This window comes from Gigantopelta aegis, chromosome 12 (assembly GCF_016097555.1).
Source record: "Gigantopelta aegis isolate Gae_Host chromosome 12, Gae_host_genome, whole genome shotgun sequence".
NCBI lineage: Eukaryota > Metazoa > Mollusca > Gastropoda > Neomphalida > Peltospiridae > Gigantopelta > Gigantopelta aegis.
This window is the reverse complement of record NC_054710.1, coordinates 25800079-25821316: the sequence shown is the minus strand read 5'-3', so window position 1 is coordinate 25821316 and position 21238 is coordinate 25800079. Positions and strand designations below refer to the sequence as shown.

General features: G+C 38.6%; 1 protein-coding gene across 3 annotated transcripts in view; it reads left to right on the top strand.

Moving 5' to 3' along the window:
- The window catches only part of LOC121386839, a 45243-nt gene that overhangs the window by 8258 nt on the left and 15747 nt on the right, over positions 1-21238 (top strand). For 2 of the 3 annotated variants that reach the window (XM_041517853.1, XM_041517854.1), the window contains exons 2-8: positions 5002-5028; positions 6613-6685; positions 8807-8931; positions 12599-12692; positions 13965-14095; positions 15174-15249; positions 20834-20955. In XM_041517853.1, coding sequence (XP_041373787.1) covers positions 5002-5028; positions 6613-6685; positions 8807-8931; positions 12599-12692; positions 13965-14095; positions 15174-15249; positions 20834-20955 — 648 coding nt within the window. The remainder of the gene's footprint in view (positions 1-5001; positions 5029-6612; positions 6686-8806; positions 8932-12598; positions 12693-13964; positions 14096-15173; positions 15250-20833; positions 20956-21238) is intronic. The other variant, XM_041517855.1, reaches the window with a different exon arrangement.

Here is a 21238-nt window from a genome sequence, read left to right as displayed (position 1 = left end):
ACTTCCTGGCACCTGTTAATAGCCCCATTACATGTTTGTCGGTGTGTGCAATCAAAAGGTAACGACGAGCCGATACTGCATCACGGTACAGATATTAGCACTACGAAGGAAGGAAGGAAAGAAAGAAAGAAATGTCTTATTTAACGACGCACTCAACACATTTTATGTACGGTTATATGGCGTCGGACATATGGTTAAAGACCACACATACATTAAGAGAGGCAACTCGCTGTCACCACTTCTTAGCCTACTCTTTTCGATTAGCAACAAGGGACCTTTTATAAGCACACGCCCACAGACAGGATAGTACATATCACGACCTTTGTTACACCAGTTGTGGAGCACTGGCTGGAACGGGAAATAGCCCAATGAGGCTACCGACGGGTATTGATCCTATATCGACCGCGCATCAAGCGAGCGCTTTACCACTGGGCTACGTCCCGCCACTAGTACTACGAATGCATATAGCTGGTTGCTTTGTGTGTATTAATAATAAATAAAATAATAATAAAAAATAAATAATATAAAATAAAATTATCCAAGAGCTGAGACCCAAAATTTGACCAATTGTTACCATCCGTGGACACGTAAATATGCTTTTTCCCAGGGGTGTAGACTAGCAGCAAGGGACCTTTTATAAGCACAGCCCCCCCCCCCCCCCCCCCCCCCCCCCCGCGCTGAAGCAAATACAGATTTATACATATGGAGTTTCTGGTGGTGCAAAAACAAAATAGAAAAAGGTCCACTTAGTTCATATTCGACCCCCCCCCCCCCCCCCCCCAGGTCCAGATCACGCTACGCCCCTTTTTTTCGATAGTGGTTTAGGTTTATGGGTCACGAAATTCATTTATAACGATCTCTTGCTAACTGAGATAGTGTATCATCTGTTAGATCCAAGATCCAAATAGCCGCCAAGAGTAAGAAATGCCAATATCTTGCATTCGATATATTTCTTTTCCCAAACAATAATTCGGATTCGTAGAGCCGGACATTTAGCACGTATGAATGGTTCCCTAAATCACCCTCCTTAGTTGGTGAGGGGGACCACCTGGGTTATCATAAACATCAGGGTGGACATTCCAGTTCCTGGCAATAAGTGAGAAATTTGACATTATGTACAAAATCAACATGTTTTAAAAGCGACTGTAAATAAGAGGTAGGGAAAATTAAATTTGACATAGGTTTTTTGACAATTTTCAAGGTCAACAGAAGTCAAATTATGACATCATCAAGGTGTTGATTTTAAATTATGACCCTTCAAATTGTAATGGACAAAAGATCGCATTAGCTTTTTGTAAAGAAGACATCATAGGTACGATTTTAATACCATAACCTTTGAAAATATTAGTAGTCCCTCAGCGCGCATTGACAACATTGAAATTTTGAGTGGAAGTCAGTGTCTGTCTGTGATATTTGTGTTTTTGTACGGTTCTTTGCACTGTGTTTTTGTTTAGATTTAGAATTTGTGTTGATCATCAATTGATGTTTTGCATCTGCCATAGTTTGACAACCATGTTCGTAAATTCGTTATAATCGTTGGCAATCCACAAGATCATGACAACTTTCGGGTGTCGTTCAACATTCATTCATTCATTGGGCTATTTCTCGTTCAAGCCAGTGCACCACGACTGGTATACCAAAGGCCGTGGTATGTGTTAACATTGCTTTATTTCTTTCTTTTGCCTGGTGAAAAATATTGCAGCTCATTTACTTAACATGGTGTGTAAGTTTATGATTTCTTACTTAACATGGTGTGTAAGTTTAGGATTTCTTATTTAACATGGTGTGTAAGTTTAGGATTTCTTACTTAACGTGGTGTGTAAGTTTAGGATTTATTACGTAACATCATGTGTAAGTTTCGGATTTTTTACTTAACATGGTAACATGTCTGACGCTATATAATTGTAAATAAAATGTATTGAGTGCGTCGTTAAATAAAACATTTCCTTCCTTCCGTCCTTTTATCCATAGCGGGCATTTTAACATTTGAAAAAAAAAAAAAAAAATACTAGATTTTTGGTAAAATGGCAAAAAAATAAATAATAATAAATTTAAAAATTTAATTTAAAAAATTAAAAAATCGAACTCAACAGAATTTGGAAGAATAATGCTCCATTTGGAAAATACGATCATGTACCATTTGTAAAGAATGAATGAATGAATGAATGCTTAACGACATCCCAGCACGAAAAATACATCGGCTATTGGGTGTCAAACTATGGTAATGCAAACAAATAAAGTGATGATCAACATCAATATAAAAATTCAAGATTTAAATAAAAAACAAAATGTAAAGAACTGTGCAAAAATACAAATATCACAGATAGATACTGACTTTTACTCAAAATTTCAATTGTATCGCGAAGAAAAAAAATCGGTTTTGTGCTGTATTGGCCATTCTCAAAGATAATGTTACACCCATGCATCACGGTGAGGTTACAGCACGCGCAGTGGAAAGAGCAACGCGGTGTCTTAAATCCTTGAAGGTCGGATATGGAACCAAAGGTCATCAAGGTGCAACACTATTTTTTATCAGAATGGCCCATGGTCGTAAAGTTTTGTCATAATCGTTGGTAATTCACAAGATCATGACATATTTATTGATTGCATATTCATCTCTTTTACATCCACTGGGTGCTTGCACCTATACTTTGCTACCTTGAACCACCCATAATCCGGACTACCTTTCATGTTACTCGCTTTACGCGAACATCGTTTTGTTGCGCATGTACATTTGCATGGAGGTGAAAAGTCGTCTGGTGGTAACTGCTGATTAGTATAAGCGTACGAGGCAGGAAGCCGGCGGGACGGGAGGGGAAGATACAACCCCCCCCCCCCCCCCCCCAGTGTTGGATCAACACCTCAAATTCTGGCAAAAATTATACAGATATTCGGACGAAATGTGTTAACTTGAAACCTTTTTACCATATAGTTCCATCATTCTACCCTCAAACTTGTAATCCATGTAAAAATGCGTAGTTGTTCGATTATAACCCTTTATCAATGTTTTGTAGTAATGTTAACATGAATAAACGTAGTTATGAAGATTCGGGCATTTTCGTTTTATTCGGGCAAAAGCCAGACCCCCCCCCCCCCCCCCCTCCTCCCTCCCGGGCCCTACCATAATAGGAACCCGTACGCCTATGGTGATTAGTAGAAGGTTTCATGATATCATCTTCCAATTGGAATCCAGAGCACTTCAGATCGACCACTGTGCCACCAGTACTATGCACCTGTTGACACGGGGCGGGACGTAGCTCAGTGATACAGCGCTCGCTCGATACGCGGTCAGTCTGGGATCGATCCCCGTCGGTGAGCCCGTTGGGCTATTTCTCGTTCCAGCCAGTGCACCACGACTGGTATATCAAAAGGCCGTGGTTTGTGTTATCATGTCTGTGGGATGGTGCATATAAAAGATCCCTAGCTGCTGATGGAAAAAAGTAGCCCATGAAGTGGCGACAGCGGGTTTCCTCTTTCAATATATGTGTGGTCCTTAACCATATGTCCGACGCCATATAACCGTAAATAAAATGTGTTGAGTGCGTCGTTAAATAAAACATTTCCTTCCTTCTTTCCGTTGACAGGTTCCTTGAAACACCCTTAGTATATGACCATTTGTTGATGGTGAAGAAAAGAATGAGTGTTTTGTTTAACGACACCACTAGAGCACATTGATTTATTTTGACATATAGTCTTAGAGAGGAATCCCGCTACATTTATTTTTCATTAGAAGTTAGTAGCAATGGACTTTTATATGCACCATTCCACAGACATGATAGCACATATCATGACCTTTGAAATAGCAGTCGTGTGTACTTGCTGGAACGAGAAATAGGCCAACGAGATCACCAATGGGGCGACTTGTTGAAGATAGATCAGTGATAGTTTTATTGTTATGGGGAAATGAAAATACCTTAGTTCATACTGATTCACGTTTGAACACCTGCACGAGGTACTGTTCTACCAAGTCCAAAGCTATGCAAGTACATTTTAAGATTCGCCTTTAGTGTGTATATCACCAAGTCAAATCCCACGGACGACAACAGTAAAATATGCGACTAAAACTCCTACCTGCAGCGTAACAATCGACATAACAACCACGGATATACATACTACCACCACTCACCCTTAAAGTAAATCAGAGCAAATTGGATGGTCAAGCTACTCATTTCAGAGACAACGTGTAGCGTCTATGACTACCCTAGTTCCGCACGCAAATTTAGTACTTGTTTTTTCCAGGTACCCCAAACATTTTTCAAGCACAAGGCTACTTGACACAGTGGTACTACATAAAATAAAATTGCATACATGTTTTGTCCAGATGAAAGTAATTTGTTTTTACAACCAACACACAATTATTACCAATGACAGGACTTGTGGTGTTAACTTCTCTATCAAAGTTGGGTGCACTTCCAACTTTGACCCATCCGAAAGTTATTTGGTTTAGTACTACCTTTAGATCTGCAGCTTTTTCAGCTCTACATAACATACAGGGTGTTTTCTTTCAGAACAGTTACTTGAACCATTTCTATCTTTATTCTGAAGTTTGAGATTCCATTATATAATTTTAGGGGTAGAACTTTAAAGGCAACACCCCGACGACGTCATAATTTGACATCTGTTAACCTTAAACTTTATTCAGTCCAAAACGTCTGTATTGTATCTTATAGGAAATTTTACTAGCTTCATTTTAATAGGTAAAATGCTATGATATATTGATATATCACCACGCTATGTCAAATGTAGTCGCCCCTAGGCTACCCACAATTTTCGGATAATGCGAGAGAGAGAGAGAGAGAGAGAGAGAGAGAGAGAGAGAGAGAGAGAGAGAGAGAGAGAGAGAGAGAGAGAGAGAGAGAGAGAGAGAGAGAGGCAATAATAAATGTAATTTCCTAGCCAAATATTGGGGGCTAGGCTCCCGCCTAATAGATTACCGCTTATATGTCTGTGTAAAATAAATAGTGGTGAGACAGCACTAACTGGATGCTTTAACGTTTTCAGGTTCAGCTACAGCTAGATTACCTACAGGTACATAGACCATATAGATCATCCATAGAATACTTCATAGCCAGTACCCTAGTATAGACGATATTGATATATGGATAACATTTATATGTATGTATATTGGAAAGAGCGTATTGCATTCCATGGTTTCTTGTCATTAAATAAAGTGTTATCATTCGAGGACTTCTTATTAGAACCAATATTTCATAATTTCAATATAGTCAACAGCAAATCATTTTTGAAAAAGAAGTGGCTTGAGAAAGCTATTTATCAAATCTGTGGTGTTTAACCGCATTTAATAATTTATACGAATTGAATATATTGTGTTTAGAATATCAATGAGTTATTAATTCACTTAAGGCTTACCTTACGAAAACGAAACTAAACAAAATAGAGACAAATATTCCTTTGGATGACTCTCCTGTTCAAAACTATATTATAAAAAGCCAAATTTTACAATATAAAATGGCAAAATTAGTTTATTTCTGATCTTATTTGACATACTATATATTTAAAACCATTTGTAACCATGCAAGAAATAAAACTTGCTTGGTTCCAATATAGTGTACTTCATAGCCAGAACCTGTTTACTGTGTTGCTTTATTATGTTTAAGTAAGGAAGCCATGTTTACTCTTGGCTTGGATTGGTCACTTGTAAACAAGGGGGTGGAAATAAAAACAAACAAACAAACAAAACATAATATCAAGATTACATAAGCACTCCGGATGTACGGAAATGGAAAATCTAAACATTAAAATATAAGTAATGTCAATTATCAAAAACGGCTATAATAGTGAAAACTACGCCTTAGTGTTTATAAACCAAGGTATGTCGCTTTAAAATCGTCAAGCATATTTTAATGTTAAAGTTAACGACACTACTACCCAGAGCCGATTTAAGGATCAGCGGGGCCTGTAGCACAAATAACAGCGAGTACCCCTTCCCAGGATATATATTTGCAACCCAGCTGGGGAGAGGGGAAAAACAACCCTGTGAAAATAAATGTACACATCACCGCCTCCCACCCGAAACGTGGGGACCTTAGCACGTGCTACATGTGCTACATGTGCTACTAGGATAAACCGGCTCTGCTACTACCTAAATAGCATTGCTTTATTAATCATCGGCTATTGGATGTCTAGCATTTAGTAACTTTATGAGACGTAGACTTCAAAGGAGACTCTTCAAAGCCGCTACACGTTTTCCGTTAGCAGTACGGGATCTTTTGTATGCACTTTCCCACAGACAGGACAACACATACCAAGGTATTGTGATATACCAGTTGTAAGGCATGTCATAAACGGATACATGAATTTGCAAAAAATGGCACCTACAGTATTTAATGAGGGGAGCAACGCTTACAAAGGGCACCTATATTATTCAAAAGTACACTAACATGCAACATCTGTATGGTAACGTTTCATAGAAATACCAAGATGAGCAATATACATATTCCCGACCAAAACACCCATTGTATTAAGAATCTGCTAAACACTGTATTTTTCGGGGCATTTCGAAATTTTGGAAATTGCACCCCTACCACCCTGCCCTAGGATCCGAGCCTATTTTAAGTCCCACAAATATGAGCACTTATTTCTTTATTTCAGATCCGCTTTCATCTGGCTGTTTACAGAAACTGAACACGTGCTCACCAGGTGATGTGCTCAACGAAACATGCAGGTTGGTTTGTTTGTTTGGTAGGTATTAACGTGCTTATATCCCGAGGGTTCAAACACGTTTACTCTGGACACAGCCTCTGATCAAAATCAGGGATTGTTCCAATAATAAGAGAAGTAGAGGAAGGGGAAATGCGATGGACAGAAATTTGCAATACATTTAGTATAATAATAAAATTTAATTCTTCCAAACAAATGTACACTAGTTTACAATTTGGGCACAAATTTAGATCGTTCACCAACAATAAAATGCAGACAATTAATGTATATATTTTTTAAAAGTGGTCTGAAATTTTCTCAGTAAGAAACAAAATTTAGTCCAAAAGCCAAATTGCCATTGCACTCAAAATTGCAAGGCGATTATACAATTAAATATGCAGAAAGGAAGAAGGATTGTTTTACGTGCATGTTCAGAGTAAGCTGTTGTAGCGCACGGCTGTCTTGGGCACCGACCTCCACCGGTTTCTCTGTCCAGGACAGGAAAGGTGGTGGATGGGGGTAGGAGGGAGGATCGCTGGCCGGTGCAAGGGAGCACTAGCAGCCCGACCGTGGTCGGTAGCAGGCGGGAGTGGTAAGGCGCTATGGAATTTGAAAGTCCCATAGGACTGAGCCAAAGGGAAAGGGAAGCTTTTTTGATAAAAGAATTTAGGCGCAATTTTGAACGGTCAGTCTAACAGGAAATGTGGGGAGCTACGAATAGGTTTGGAATTTAGTAGGCCGAGAGTAGCTCAGTGATTAGACCTATGCAGGTGGCTACCAGTCTATTTACACTGTTTATTCAGGTAGCAGCGAAGTAAATCATAGCACGCTGTCCATCATATTAACATAAATTAAACAAATCTTTCATTTTTGGAGGCACCTCACACTTTGCCATTTTACGGCTGCTAGGAAGTCACTCCACCCCGAACATGTATTCATACTCGGTATGTACAAATAACTCACGGAAAGTGAGATCTCATTCAACACAATTGTGCACCATAAATGTGGGAGCAATTTCTGACAAAGATCCAATTTCTTATCTATTTTCAAACTCATAAATTATTTTATTAAAACAAAAAAAAGGGGGTGTGCGTTTTAAAAGCACTATCTTCGTGGGCAACACGACGCTAATTGGTCAATTTACTTCTCTGCAACCTTAAGGTGGTGTCCTCAACGGAACATGCAGATAGCTACCAGTCTATACTAATTGCTACGGTGATGAGCTCAACGAAACAGTCTATTTTATAATATTTGTTAAGTAAACTTTCAGTTTTCTGCCATTGTAGGCAATATCACATGTATATCAAATAACATCAAAGTTCGAAGAGACCCATTTAATACATCAGTAAATACTAACAGCCTTGCCACTGGTGATAAATGTGTGTTATCCAATAACGATTTGTCTAGGCAATAAATATAAGCAATTTTATTTCATCTCGTAATAAGTCAAGTCACCGTTTGCTTGAAACATGTATTGGGTAGCTGCAAAACTAAGTACACGTACTAACATTTTGTACGAAACTAGGGTTGCTGTAAGAACAGCGAGTTGTATCGAAAATGAGTCATGATAGGTTCCACTTTCTTCAGTTAATACTTTGGATGAAGTTATATAGTAGTTTGAGTCATATACGATAGAATTGTCGCATATGCGATTTTCTTTACTATGTCTGTAGTTGCCAAAATGTAATATCCCCCCCCCCCCCCCCCGGCCCCATCAACATTTTCTTAACCACCTCAGCTCCCCCAACTAATGTAGTACATGAATTGTAAACAGGCGCTGTGTTTGGAAAACTAAATGTTTTAGTAGTTAGTAAGTGAAAACAAGAAAGAAGAAAATGTCTAATAGAAATGGTATCTACCTTTATCATCCAGAAATGTATTAAATGAAATTTTAATTTATTTATAGATATGTTCGTGCTTATATCAAATTTAGGTTCAAGCACGCTGTCCTGGATACGCACCTCAGCTGTCTGGACTGTCTGTCCATGACAGTGGGTCAGTGGCTAGAGAGAAGTCGGCGTATTGGCCTTACACGTACAAACCGAGTCGCTAAACTCGCTTTGGGCGAGAGCCGGTACGGGGAAGCGAACCCAAGCCTAAGAGTGATAACTCCGGTGTTTTTTGTGCGTTTTTTTTTTAATTGTAGTTATCTTGAGGGAGCGCTTACCTGTCTAAGAACAGATGATGCTCAGTGCCAGGATCCTGACAAGACAACCATGATCACCACCTCTGAAATACTGCTACAGTTATCAACCAGATGTAATTTCACAGGTAGGTTTTAATTACAGTGTCAGGAACCTGACCGGACAACCGTGATCACCATCTCGGAAATACTGCTACCGTTATCAACCAAGTGTATTTTTACATTTAGGTTTTAATTATCGAGTATTTTAGTTCATTTGAAAAGTTATCAACCTTTACTGCGGAATAGTGGAAAAGTCAACAAGATCGGAAGTACCTCATAGGCGTATGTTACCAACTATGATAGACCGAATATATCTTAACACAGAGGACTAAATGGACTGTTCAACAATTACGTAACATAATTATCGACGACAGTCACTTTCCGCACCCTTGTTTTGGCTTTGTACGCAATAATAACCATGCAACATATCTTACCGTAACGTAGACCACTGGTAAAGCGTTCGCTTGATGCGCGGTTGGTTTGGGATCGATCTCTTTCAGTTGGCCCATTTGGCTATTTCTCGCACCATCCAGTGCACCACGACTGGTATATCAAAGGCCGTTGTATGTGCTATCTTGTCTATGAGATGGTGCATATAAAAGATCCTTTGCTGCTAACCAAAAAGAGTAGCCCATGCAGGGGCGACAGCGGGCTTCCTCCCTCAATATCTGTGTGGCCCTTAACCTTATATCCGACGCCATATAACCGTAAATAAAATGTGCTGAGTGCGTCTTTAAATAAAACATTTCCTTTCTTACCGTAATTTCATTTCAAATCCATATTATGTAAGTAGTGCAGTCTTTTAAATTTAATTTGGAATACCGACGTCATTAAATTAAAAATTATCTATATTATTGCAATGCTTTTCCACATTAAAATAACCGGTCTACTGACCTTGACCCCCGACAGAATAGTGTCAAGTTCTATGTTGAGCGGATAACGCCGTGTACAGGTCAGTATGTTCTTACTTTTCATAATATTAGACAAAATATTAAGTTTAACCTAAAAAACATTAAAAAAAAAACATTCGTAAAATATATAATATCAGAAAATTACCATTGGATATGTTATTTTATAACGTGCCTGAACCTCTTTTGGATATAGGCACGTTAATAAAGTAACACTATCAGTATTGTATATAGTAGGACTCACAGTTAACGCGGGCTCGCAGTCGCTATTTTTGGAATACACGTTTAGAAGCGCCATCTAGCGTTTGTTGACATACATTGTATGCAAATAGACAGAAAGAAATGTTTTTTTTTGTAAATGAAAACAAATCAGTGTGAAATGTTCCATTCTTCTGTAAGCAAAACAACCCACCTAATATAAACTGAGTGCGATGAGTAACGTCTACCTTAGCATTTCTGTCCACCCTTTTTACTTGGCGTATTTTAGAAATTACAGTTGGTAGCCCTTACATCTTTCCCTACTCCACTATCCCACCCCTCTCGCCGAGTTCGGTAAAAATAGTTTCAAGCTCTACTTATTCTTTATTCAGAGAACACCCTTGCAAGTATTGCACTATTAACAATGGCGACAGTGAAAATGGTAGAAGACCACAGTTATTTGTTAATCTTCAGCAGAGATGTATTCATGTCGGCCCCTGGCATCCTAAATACCTACCTATGGTTTAAAAATAAAGAAAGATACAGGTATTTTTAGTCTCAAGAAAATTACTAATAGTTTCATAATTATAATGACGACTCATTTTTAATATTTTGATATTTATTCCTTTTAATATTCCAAAATGTGTCTGCATGGTTTTGTGTAAATTTTTGTCAATGTTCAGAACCATGCAAACCACACCGAAGCGGGAGTTGGCTTGCTATTAAGGCCTACCCGAGTCCAAAATATTGGACTCGAGTACTTGAGGGTCAAACTCTGTCAAAAGACATGGTCCGTAAACGCCCCATGTGTCCTCTTGACAAGAGGAATCAAATTACCATAAACTTTTATAATTTTCACAAAGATAAATACTTCCCATTTAATATGTGATAGACCACACCATTATTTATGTAAAGTTTTAACATTTGCTCCTACACTATGGGAATTATTCATAAAATGTCCAATGAGTCACAATGAAATTCACCAAATTAGCTATACAAAATGAAGACAGCTTTAACCTACATAACAGTAGGCTGATAACATCGAGAGACGTCACGACACCCAAACGTGAGTTTGGAAATGCTTCCAAGCGTGGTTTTGAAAAGAAAAAAAATGTTTTATGGGCATGTGGTACCCAAGTTAATGAACCAGGTTTTATGTTACCCAGAATTGCTGACCAAACTGATACGAAAGTGACTGCCCATTTCTTGTGCTTCAAAGTGTCAGTAAAGTTTGTTTTATTTAACGACGCCACTAGAGCACATTGATTTTTTATCTTATCATCGGCTATTGGACGTCAAACATATGGTCATTCTGACACTGTTTTTTTTAGAGGAAACCCGCTGTCGACACATAGGCTACTCTTTTACGACAGGCAGCAAGGGATCTTTTATTTGCGCTTCCCACAGGCAGGATAGCACAAACCATGGCCTTTGTTGAACCAGTTATGGATCACTGGTCGGTGCAAGTGGTTTACACCTACCCATTGAGCCTTGCGGAGCACTCACTCAGGGTTTGGAGTCGGTATCTGGATTAAAAATCCCATGCCTCGACTGGGATCCGAACCCAGTACCTACCAGCCTGCAGACCGATGGCCTAACCACGACGCCACCGAGGCCGGTTCAAAGTGTCAGTGATCATGCTTTGACAACGGATAGCCATGCAGAACACCAGGCAATAAATGAACCAGATGATGATGTTGTATGTGAAGATGATAGAGAGATGAAGCCGCCAGTGTACCAGATGATAACTAGTATGAGGACGGTAGTATGCATAGTATGAGGACGGTAGTATGCATAGTATGAGGACGGTAGTATGCATAGTATGAGGACGGTAGTATGCATAGTATGAGGACGGTAGTATGCATAGCACTCAATTTATATATTACCCTCAGTGGGTTTCGTGTTATGGATTTGTTAACAATTCATTCATTCATCATTCATTGATACATTCATGCTTTCATTATTAATTCATTGATGGTTCGGTATTGTATTTGTGGTAACGTATGAGTGTCAATAGCTCTATAATGACAACAACGCTTACTCAGTGAACAATGAATTGATCAATGGTATAGCATATATACCTCATCTTGATTTATCATTTTAGACGAACAGTTACAACTAAACTTATCAACCATTACAATTTAATATCTAACATAAAAAAGTGTCTTACCAACACAAATTGTTAGATTTCCATGCCCAAATTTTGACACCACCATATGCATTTTCGTCACCCATTTCAACTGTTTGACAACCAAATATCTGACAGTATAACAAACTATTTTGCTGAACGTATTGGCGCCTTTCTAAGTGTTGTAGTTCTAAATATATACAATTGTATTGATGGACTTGTTTGCACCAACTTTAGAAAATGTCATCTTATATTTTCATGACCTCTGTACCCCAGAGATTAATTTCCACTATGGTGACACATTTTATACTTCCGGCCCCGGTACATTTCAATTTTGGGGGCCTTTGCTGCAGGACTATTAAGAATGTGAAGTACATTCTTATGCCAAATAATTACTCTTCAAACATAGATCTATACCAAAACAATACGAGCACTCTTTTCGCAAGGGAGCTAACTGTACCCACAATTCCTTACGTCATGCCCAATGCAGACACCTCTAGCATGTCTTCTTTTTTCCAGCCCCACTATCAGACGGATGTACAAAAAGACGGACTACGTGCATGACGAATGTAAATTTGGACCCTCCAACAGGAGACAAATCAGCATACTGCAGGTAAGTGTATCAGAAATGTATTATCTGCTAGTATTCAGTATACTGCGTATGTTTCTATTTAGTATATTTTCCTATATGTGGTTATTGAATGACCTGCGTATATGTGGCTAGTCAGTATACTGCATTTCTGGGATTATTAAGTATATTGCGTAACTATATCTATTCTATTCAGTATACCATATATCTTTGACTACACACACGCACACACACACACACACACACACACACACACACACACACACACACACACACACATATATATATATATATATATATATATATATATATATATATAATCTAGAATTGAAATAGTAGGAGAAATGACTTCCCATTTCTCAGAAGCTTCTCGCTTCGCAGAAGAAAGGGGAGCAGTTTGATAAAAGTAGGCGAAGTGAACATATTTCGTAATATTTCGCATGTTTTCGCATTCAATTGCAAAAATTCGGAATTTTACACTCTGTTCTAATCATAATATTTCGATATCAAACACTACTTCCGGTCATAAAATTTAAACAAAATAGTTATATGTTTGATTATAAATGTGATATTATTAAGTAGTTGTCAATGTGCCGTTGTGTTAAAATGACATGAATGTGGCCGAAGATTAACAACGCTTGACTGGTCACAGCACAATGGAAAACAATAGCCCGGTTTACGGGTGTATCCGATATATGCATGTTGTGTGTGTGTATATGTGTGATGTGTGTGCGTGTGTGCGTGCGTACGTGTGTGTGTGGTGTGTGGGTATGTGTGCGTGGTGTGTGCGTGTGTGTATATACAATAAACGGTTTCATGGTTAATAATCTTTATGGCACGTGTCAAAATATCGGTATGACACACTGGTCTTGTAACGTCACCAGCCGGTTTGTGAAATTATCATCATCGACGTGTCTATAAGGACTGCGACTTGCATTTTAAATATAATAATTGAAAGTAAATAGAAGCTGAATTTATGTTGCTTTATTCTAAGAATAAACGATAACTAGGTACTATGTATGCAGTTCAGTATTTGTAACTGACGTTAAGTATTACTAACATCAATACAGGCATACTTAATACAAGTTACAGTTTGCAGATTATATAAATAACTTTCTCTCTACTTTTTCTCTCCTTCTTTCTCTCCTTCTCTATCTCTATGTCGCTCTGTGTGTCTCTGTCCCTCCCCTCTCTCTCTTCCCCTCCCTATTATCCCCTCTCTTCCCCCCCCCCCTCTCTCTCTCTCTCTCTCTCTCTCTCTCTCTCTCTCTCTCTCTCTCTCTCTCTCTCTCTCAGGACTCTAGGTGGAGCTGTCTCATGTCTGCGAGCAGATGACGCCGAATGTCAGGATCCTGACAAAACGATCATGATCAGCACCCCGGGAATATTAAAACGTATATCAGATAACTGTCGAGATCCACGTGCCTGTAAGTTCGAATTACGTATTTGCTATTAGTTGCAAACATATGCTTTGCGGTTACTGTAACAGTTCACATATGAGATGAACGAACGTTATTAGTGTTATTTAAACCATTGAACAGGGTATTACATAGTATCATTGAACTTAAAGGAAAACGCAAGCAGACGACGATTGTGACAGAACGCAGCTAGTTTCATGACTTGTGGCTTTGAGGAATTGATGACTGGTAAACGTAAATTAATGAGTTGTTAATTAACAACGAAGGCAGCGATCTCGCTGTTTCTTCAGTTTTCGCTATGCAGACTTTATTAGAGCATCTGAATCGAGATGTTTGGAGTATGACTATGTCCCATTATCACACCAATAACAAACGGTGTGACCAGTGGACTATGAATTGCATTTCAACTTATTTTCGTGCTTATATCCAATTACGGTTCAAGCACGCTGTTCTGAGCACACACCTCAGCTATCCGGGCTATCTCTCAAGGATAGTGTGTTTGTTGTTAGTGGTTAGTGATAGAGAAGAGGGTGTAGTGGCCTTACAGCTACCCACCGAGTCGTTAAAACTCACTCTGGTTGGGAGTCGGTGCCGGGCTGCGAACCCGGTACCTACCAGCCTTATGTCTAATGGCTTAACCACGACACCACCGAGGCCGGTAATAATATACAACTCTTGTTAGATGTTGTATTCATGGTAGACAACTCTTGTTAGATGTTGTCTTCATGGCTGACAAATCTTGTTAGATGTTGTATTTATGGTAGACAACTCTTGCTAGATGTCGTATTAATAATATACAACTTTTGTTAGATGTTGCATTCTTGGTAGACAACTCTTCTTACATATATCCGTGGTAAAAAAAAAAAAACCTTTGTTTGATGCTGTATTCATGGTTGACAACTCTTGATAGATGCATTTATGGTCAAAACTCTTGTTAAATGTATTCATCGTAGTCATCTCTTACTAGCTATTTATGGTAGGCAATACTTGTTAGATGTTGTATTAATGGTAACTGTAATATGTTATCTTAATGGCAGATAACTCTTGTGGAAGGTTGTATTCATGGTAGACAACTCTTTATTTTCAGTTCCAGTTCCAGCTGGGTGTATGGACAGAATGAATACATGTCTTAATGGTGGCACTCTTCAGGCACGCAACTGCAGGTGAGTGGACTAATCATGTTAGACTATTCGTCACGTCAAACATTACATTGAATTCTCTCTTACTGATTGGTGTCACCGTCGGGGCAGAATATATACTCACCTTTCATTAGTTTTGTTTTGATTAATGAGTTAATGCCGTCATAGCTATAGCTATATATATATATATATATATATATATATATATATATATATATATATATATATATATATATATATATATATATTCCATTGAGCTCTATCCTGTGCAAGTTTGGGTTTTCTAAGCTTAATTATAGTGTTGGGAGTGGCAGTCCTCCTATGGGCAGTACAGGAAGGATGGAACGTGTTGTTATGGATCTCCTAAGGGAGTGGCGGTTCGTTTAAGGACGATCATCTGATAGTGGTCAAGGACGCAAGCAGGACTTTGCCTAAGTTCTTTTCGACTCTGCCTTGTGCAAAGGTACGATTTTGATAATGTAATAGGGTTTATTCGTTGAGATTTACTTACGACTAACTACTAACCCTGTCCTTGTCTAGACATGGTACATAGCTGAGTTGTGTGCGCAACAGTGTGCTGAAACCTCAGTGGTATATACGACTAACTACTAACCCTTTCCCTGTCTAGACATGGTACATAGCTGAGTTGTGTGCGCAACAGTGTGCTGAAACCTCAGTGGTATATGCGACTAACTACTAACCCTTTCCGTGTCTAGACATGGTACATAGCTGTGTTGTGTGCGCAACAGTGTGCTGAAACCTCAATGGTGTATACGACTAACTACTAACCCTTTCCCTGTCTAGACATGGTACATAGCTGAGTTGTGTGCGCAACAGTGTGCTGAAACCTCAGTGGTATATACGACTAACCACTAACCCTTTCCATGTCTAGACATGGTACATAGCTGAGTTGTGTGCGCAACAGTGTGCTGAAACTTCAGTGGTATATACGACTAACCACTAACCCTTTCCATGTCTAGACATGGTACATAGCTGAGTTGTGTGCGCAACAGTGTGCGCAACAGTGTGCTGAAACCTCAGTGGTATATGCGACTAACCACTAACCCTTTCCCTGTCTAGACATGGTACATAGCTGAGTTGTGTGCGCAACAGTGTGCTGAAACCTCAATGGTATATGCGACTAACCACTAACCCTTTCCCTGTCTAGACATGGTACATAGCTGAGTTGTGTGCGCAACAGTGTGCTGAAATCTCAGTGGTATATGCGACTAACTACTAACACTTTACCTGTCTAGACATGGTACATAGCTGAGTTGTGTGCGCAACAGTGTGCTGAAACCTCAGTGGTATATACGACTAACTACTAACCCTTTCCGTGTCTAGACATGGTACATAGCTGAGTTGTGTGTGCAACAGTGTGCTGAAACCTCAGTGGTATATACGACTAACTACTAACCCTTTCCCTGTCTAGACATGGTACATAGCTGATTTGTGTGCGCAACAGTGTGCTGAAACCTCAATGGTATATACGACTAACTACTAACCCTTTCCCTGTCTAGACATGGTACATAGCTGAGTTGTGTGCGCAACAGTGTGCTGAAACCTCAATGGTATATACGACTAACTACTAACCCTTTCCCTGTCTAGATATGGTACATAGCTGAGTTGTGTGCGCAACAGTGTGCTGAAACCTCAATGGTATATACGACTAACTACTAACCCTTTCCCTGTCTAGACATGGTACATAGCTGAATTGTGTGCGCAACAGTGTGCTGAAACCTCAATGGTATATACGACTAACTACTAACCCTTTCCCTGTCTAGACATGGTACATAGCTGAGTTGTGTGCGCAACAGTGTGCTGAAACCTCAATGGTATATTCGACTAACTACTAACCCTTTCCCTGTCTAGACATGGCACATAACTGAGTTGTGTGCGCAACAGTGTGCTGAAACCTCAATGGTATATACGACTAACTACTAACCATTTCCGTGTCTAGACATGGTACATAGCTTAGTTGTGTGCGCAACAGTGTGCTGAAACCTCAATGATATATACGAATAACTACTAACCCTTTTCATGTCTAGACATGGTACATAGCTGAGTTATGTGCGCAACAGTGTGCTGAAACCTCAATGGTATATACGACTAACCCTTTCCTTGTCTAGGCATGGTACATAGCTAAGTTGTGTGCGCAACAGTGTGCTGAAACCTCAATGGTATATGCGACTAACTACTAACCCTTTCCCTGTCTAGACATGGTACATAGCTGAGTTGTGTGCACAACAATGTGCTGAAACCTCAATGGTATATACGCACACATAGAGATGAAGCGGGATGTAGCCCAGTGGTAAAGCGCACGTGTGATGCGCGGACGGTCTAGGATCGATCCCCTTAGGTGGGTCCACTGAGCTATTTCTCGTTCCAGCCAGTGCACCACGACTGGTATACTGAAGACGGTACGTGCTATCCTGTCTGTAGGATGGTGCATATAAAAGATCCCTTACTACTACTGAAAAAAAATGTAGCGGGTTTCCTTTCTATGACTGTCAAAATGACCATATGTTTAATATCTAATAGCCGATGATTAATAAATCAATGTGCTCTAGTGGTGTCGTTAACCCCCCCCCAAACCCCCCACCCCGCAAAAAACCCCAAACAACCAACAACCCAAAAACAACAACAACAAAAAAACAAACAACAAAAACAAACCAAACCAAAAACCAAAACAAACAACAAAAACAAACCCCATAAAGGTAGAAAATATTTTAAAGGGACTGTCCTGAGTTTGCAGCCGTTGTAAGATGATTGCACATATTCTTGTTGGCGACTACTGTTTCATACTAAATACATTTTCTTGTTTAGAATACCAGTGTCTGTATATCGAATGTGTTTGCGGTCGTATACTAATGTGTGTAGCACTCAGGTTTTACATTAATTCGTGATATATATATTTTTCGTACGTACGAAATTATTAGGAGGTAAAATCCAGTATTGGCTACTACAAGCATTGGGACAACAACAAATATCTTGCAAATACAGACACTGATATTTTAAATAAGAAAATGTATTTAATTTGTATGTTACGTCATCGAAAAGGCTCTGTTTGTCGGATACATTTCACAATGGTTGTAAACTCAGGACTCTCCCTTTAAATGCCATTTTGAATTAGTATAATTAAATTAAATCTGAAATCATTCAACTTTAGGTTACATAATATTGTCAAATCTATAATTTATATTTTCTGTCTATAAAAGACCCAACGTTGCCAAGGAAAGAAAAAAAAGAGTTTTATTTAGCGAAGCACTCAACATATTTTATTTACTGTTATATGGCGTCAGACATATGGTTAAGAACCACACAGATATTGACAGAGGAAACCTGCTGTCGCCACTCCATGGGCTACTCTTTTCGATTAGCAGCAATGGATCTTTTATATGCACCATCCCACAGACATGGTGGTACATACCACGGACTTTCATATACCAGTCGTGGTGCACTGGCTGGAACGAGAAATACCCAATGGGCCCACCGACGGGGACCGATCCCACACCGACCGCGCTGCGAGCGAACGCTGTACCACTGGGCTACGTCCCGCCCTCCGTTACCAAGGTTTCAGTATAGGATCCTACATCGAATAATAACAACAAATGCGTTTCCTTATGTGTGTGTATATATATATATATATATATATATATATATATATATACATATACATATACATATATATATATATATATATATATATATATATATATATATATATATATATATATATAATCAAATATCTGTGAATTTTGCCATAGAACATTTGTTCTATGACTGTGCCAAAAACTGTAGAGGTACTACAAGTTAAAGTGTATTTTGTTTAACGACACCACTAGAGCACATTGATTTATTAATCATCAGCTATCAGATGCCAAACATTGGCTACTTTGGACATATAACTAAGAGACAAAACCCGCTACATTTTTCCATCAATAGCAAGGGGTCTTGTACGTGCACCATCCCACAGACAGGATGACACATACCTTTACCTTTATATACCAATCATATATATAGAAGTATACAATCTAATTAAAATTAGCTCCACTATTATATATGCATCTAACAGCAGCCAGTTGGAGCTCATGTCCACCAATCAAAACCTTACTTGCAGAATCATGGCAGTGATTTAAACATAATTTGAAAACATTCCGAATTATCCTGAGGGTATACGACATGTTTCGTGTGAATTACAAATGCCTTAAAACATGATTTATTTTATAAAATAAATAATGTGTAATGTAAAACTGAAGACTGATTTCGTTTTTAGTTTTTTTAATAAATAAATAATTTGTAATGTAAAATTGAAGACTGATAACCTATCCCGTACGTATTGGTATGGCTCGCTGTACTGCGGCCACTAAAATAGACTCGCCCGATATTTTTAGAATTTGTATGCTCCCAAATAACGTTATAAAAGGCGAAGTGTGATTGGTCAATATTTAAGTTATTATTTACAGACGAAATGTTACTTGGACATTGGATACTACGCAGTGTTGTTAGCAATCTGATTAAAATTAGTTCTACTGGTCTAAATAAGGCATTCGTAATTCACATGAAACATATCGTATACCCTCAAAATAATTCGGAATGTTTTCAAATTATTTTCAAATCACTGGCATGATTCTGCAAGTAAGGTTTTGATTGGTGGACATGAGCTCCAACTGGCTGCTGTTAGATCCACATGTAATAGTGGAGCTAATTTTAATTAGATTGAGAAGTATAATGCAGAAACAGATACCTAACACATACTCTTTTTTAAACATTCTATAATGTAAAACACAAATTGAAAAAATATACACCTGACAAAATGTATCAGTGTAAAGAATATGAAGAATATTGGCACACTTGGTTCATATTCCTGCAAACAATACATGAAAATATATTTATCTAGAGTTATTTATTATAAGACAAACTTATTACTGTTTTCTATTTCAAAATCTGATCTTTAATTCATTTCTTCTTCCCTTCCTTTCTTCCATGTCCCCCTTAAACCTGTTTCTCTCTTTGTCAGTATGGGATCGATCCCCGTCAGTGTGCCCATTGGGCTATATCTCGTTTCAGCCAGTGCACCACGACTGGTATATCAAAGGTCGTGGTGTATACTACCCTGTATGTTGAATGGTGCATATAAAAGAACCCTTGCTGATAATCGAAAAGAGTAGCCCATGAAGTGGCGACAACGGGTTTCCTCTCTCTGTTTGTGTGGTCCTTAACCGTATGTCTAACGCCATATAACCATAAATAAAATGTGTTGAGTGCGTCATTAAATAAAACATTTCTTTCTTTTCTTTGTTTCTCTCTTTATTTCTAGCTTCACAGTTAATCTCGTACATTACACAATTTTTTTTTTTATTATCCATGTTTATTTGTATGTTATCCGTTATTTAGTTATCTGTTTATATTATCTTGTGACATGACTGTAAAGTGTATTTTTGAGAAATTACGAATACCTGGCCCTGCTTATAAACCGTTTAAAGATTTGCGTTCGCGTGGCGTCATTAGAGATCGGAGTCTAGATTGTATAAACCTTTATAATAATGGGCCCACAATGTATAATTTAACAAAACACGCATTGTAAGTAGTTGGCCTTTATTTTCAGTACTAATAAGGCCATTCTCGCATGCCTGTTGACTGATGACGCAACATGCCAGGAGTCGGACAAGTCCCTAATGATCTTCATGTTGGGTTTGGCACGGACAGTGTTCTCGTGTCATATTAGTGGTATGTTTCATTATATTCACTCTGCACATGACGCGAAATTACATTGGCTTTTCTAATTCACTGTACATATAACGCGAAATTACATTGATTAATCAAAGGAATTTAAGGGCAGTAAAACCAGCATTCTAATCCACTCTACAATTAACGCGAAATTAGATTGGCTAATCGAATCCATTTGAGGCAGTAAAACCGGCATTCTAATTAACTCTACATATAACGCGAAATTAGATTGGTTAAACAAATGCATTTGAAGTAGTAAAACCGGCATTAACGTGTTGGAAAT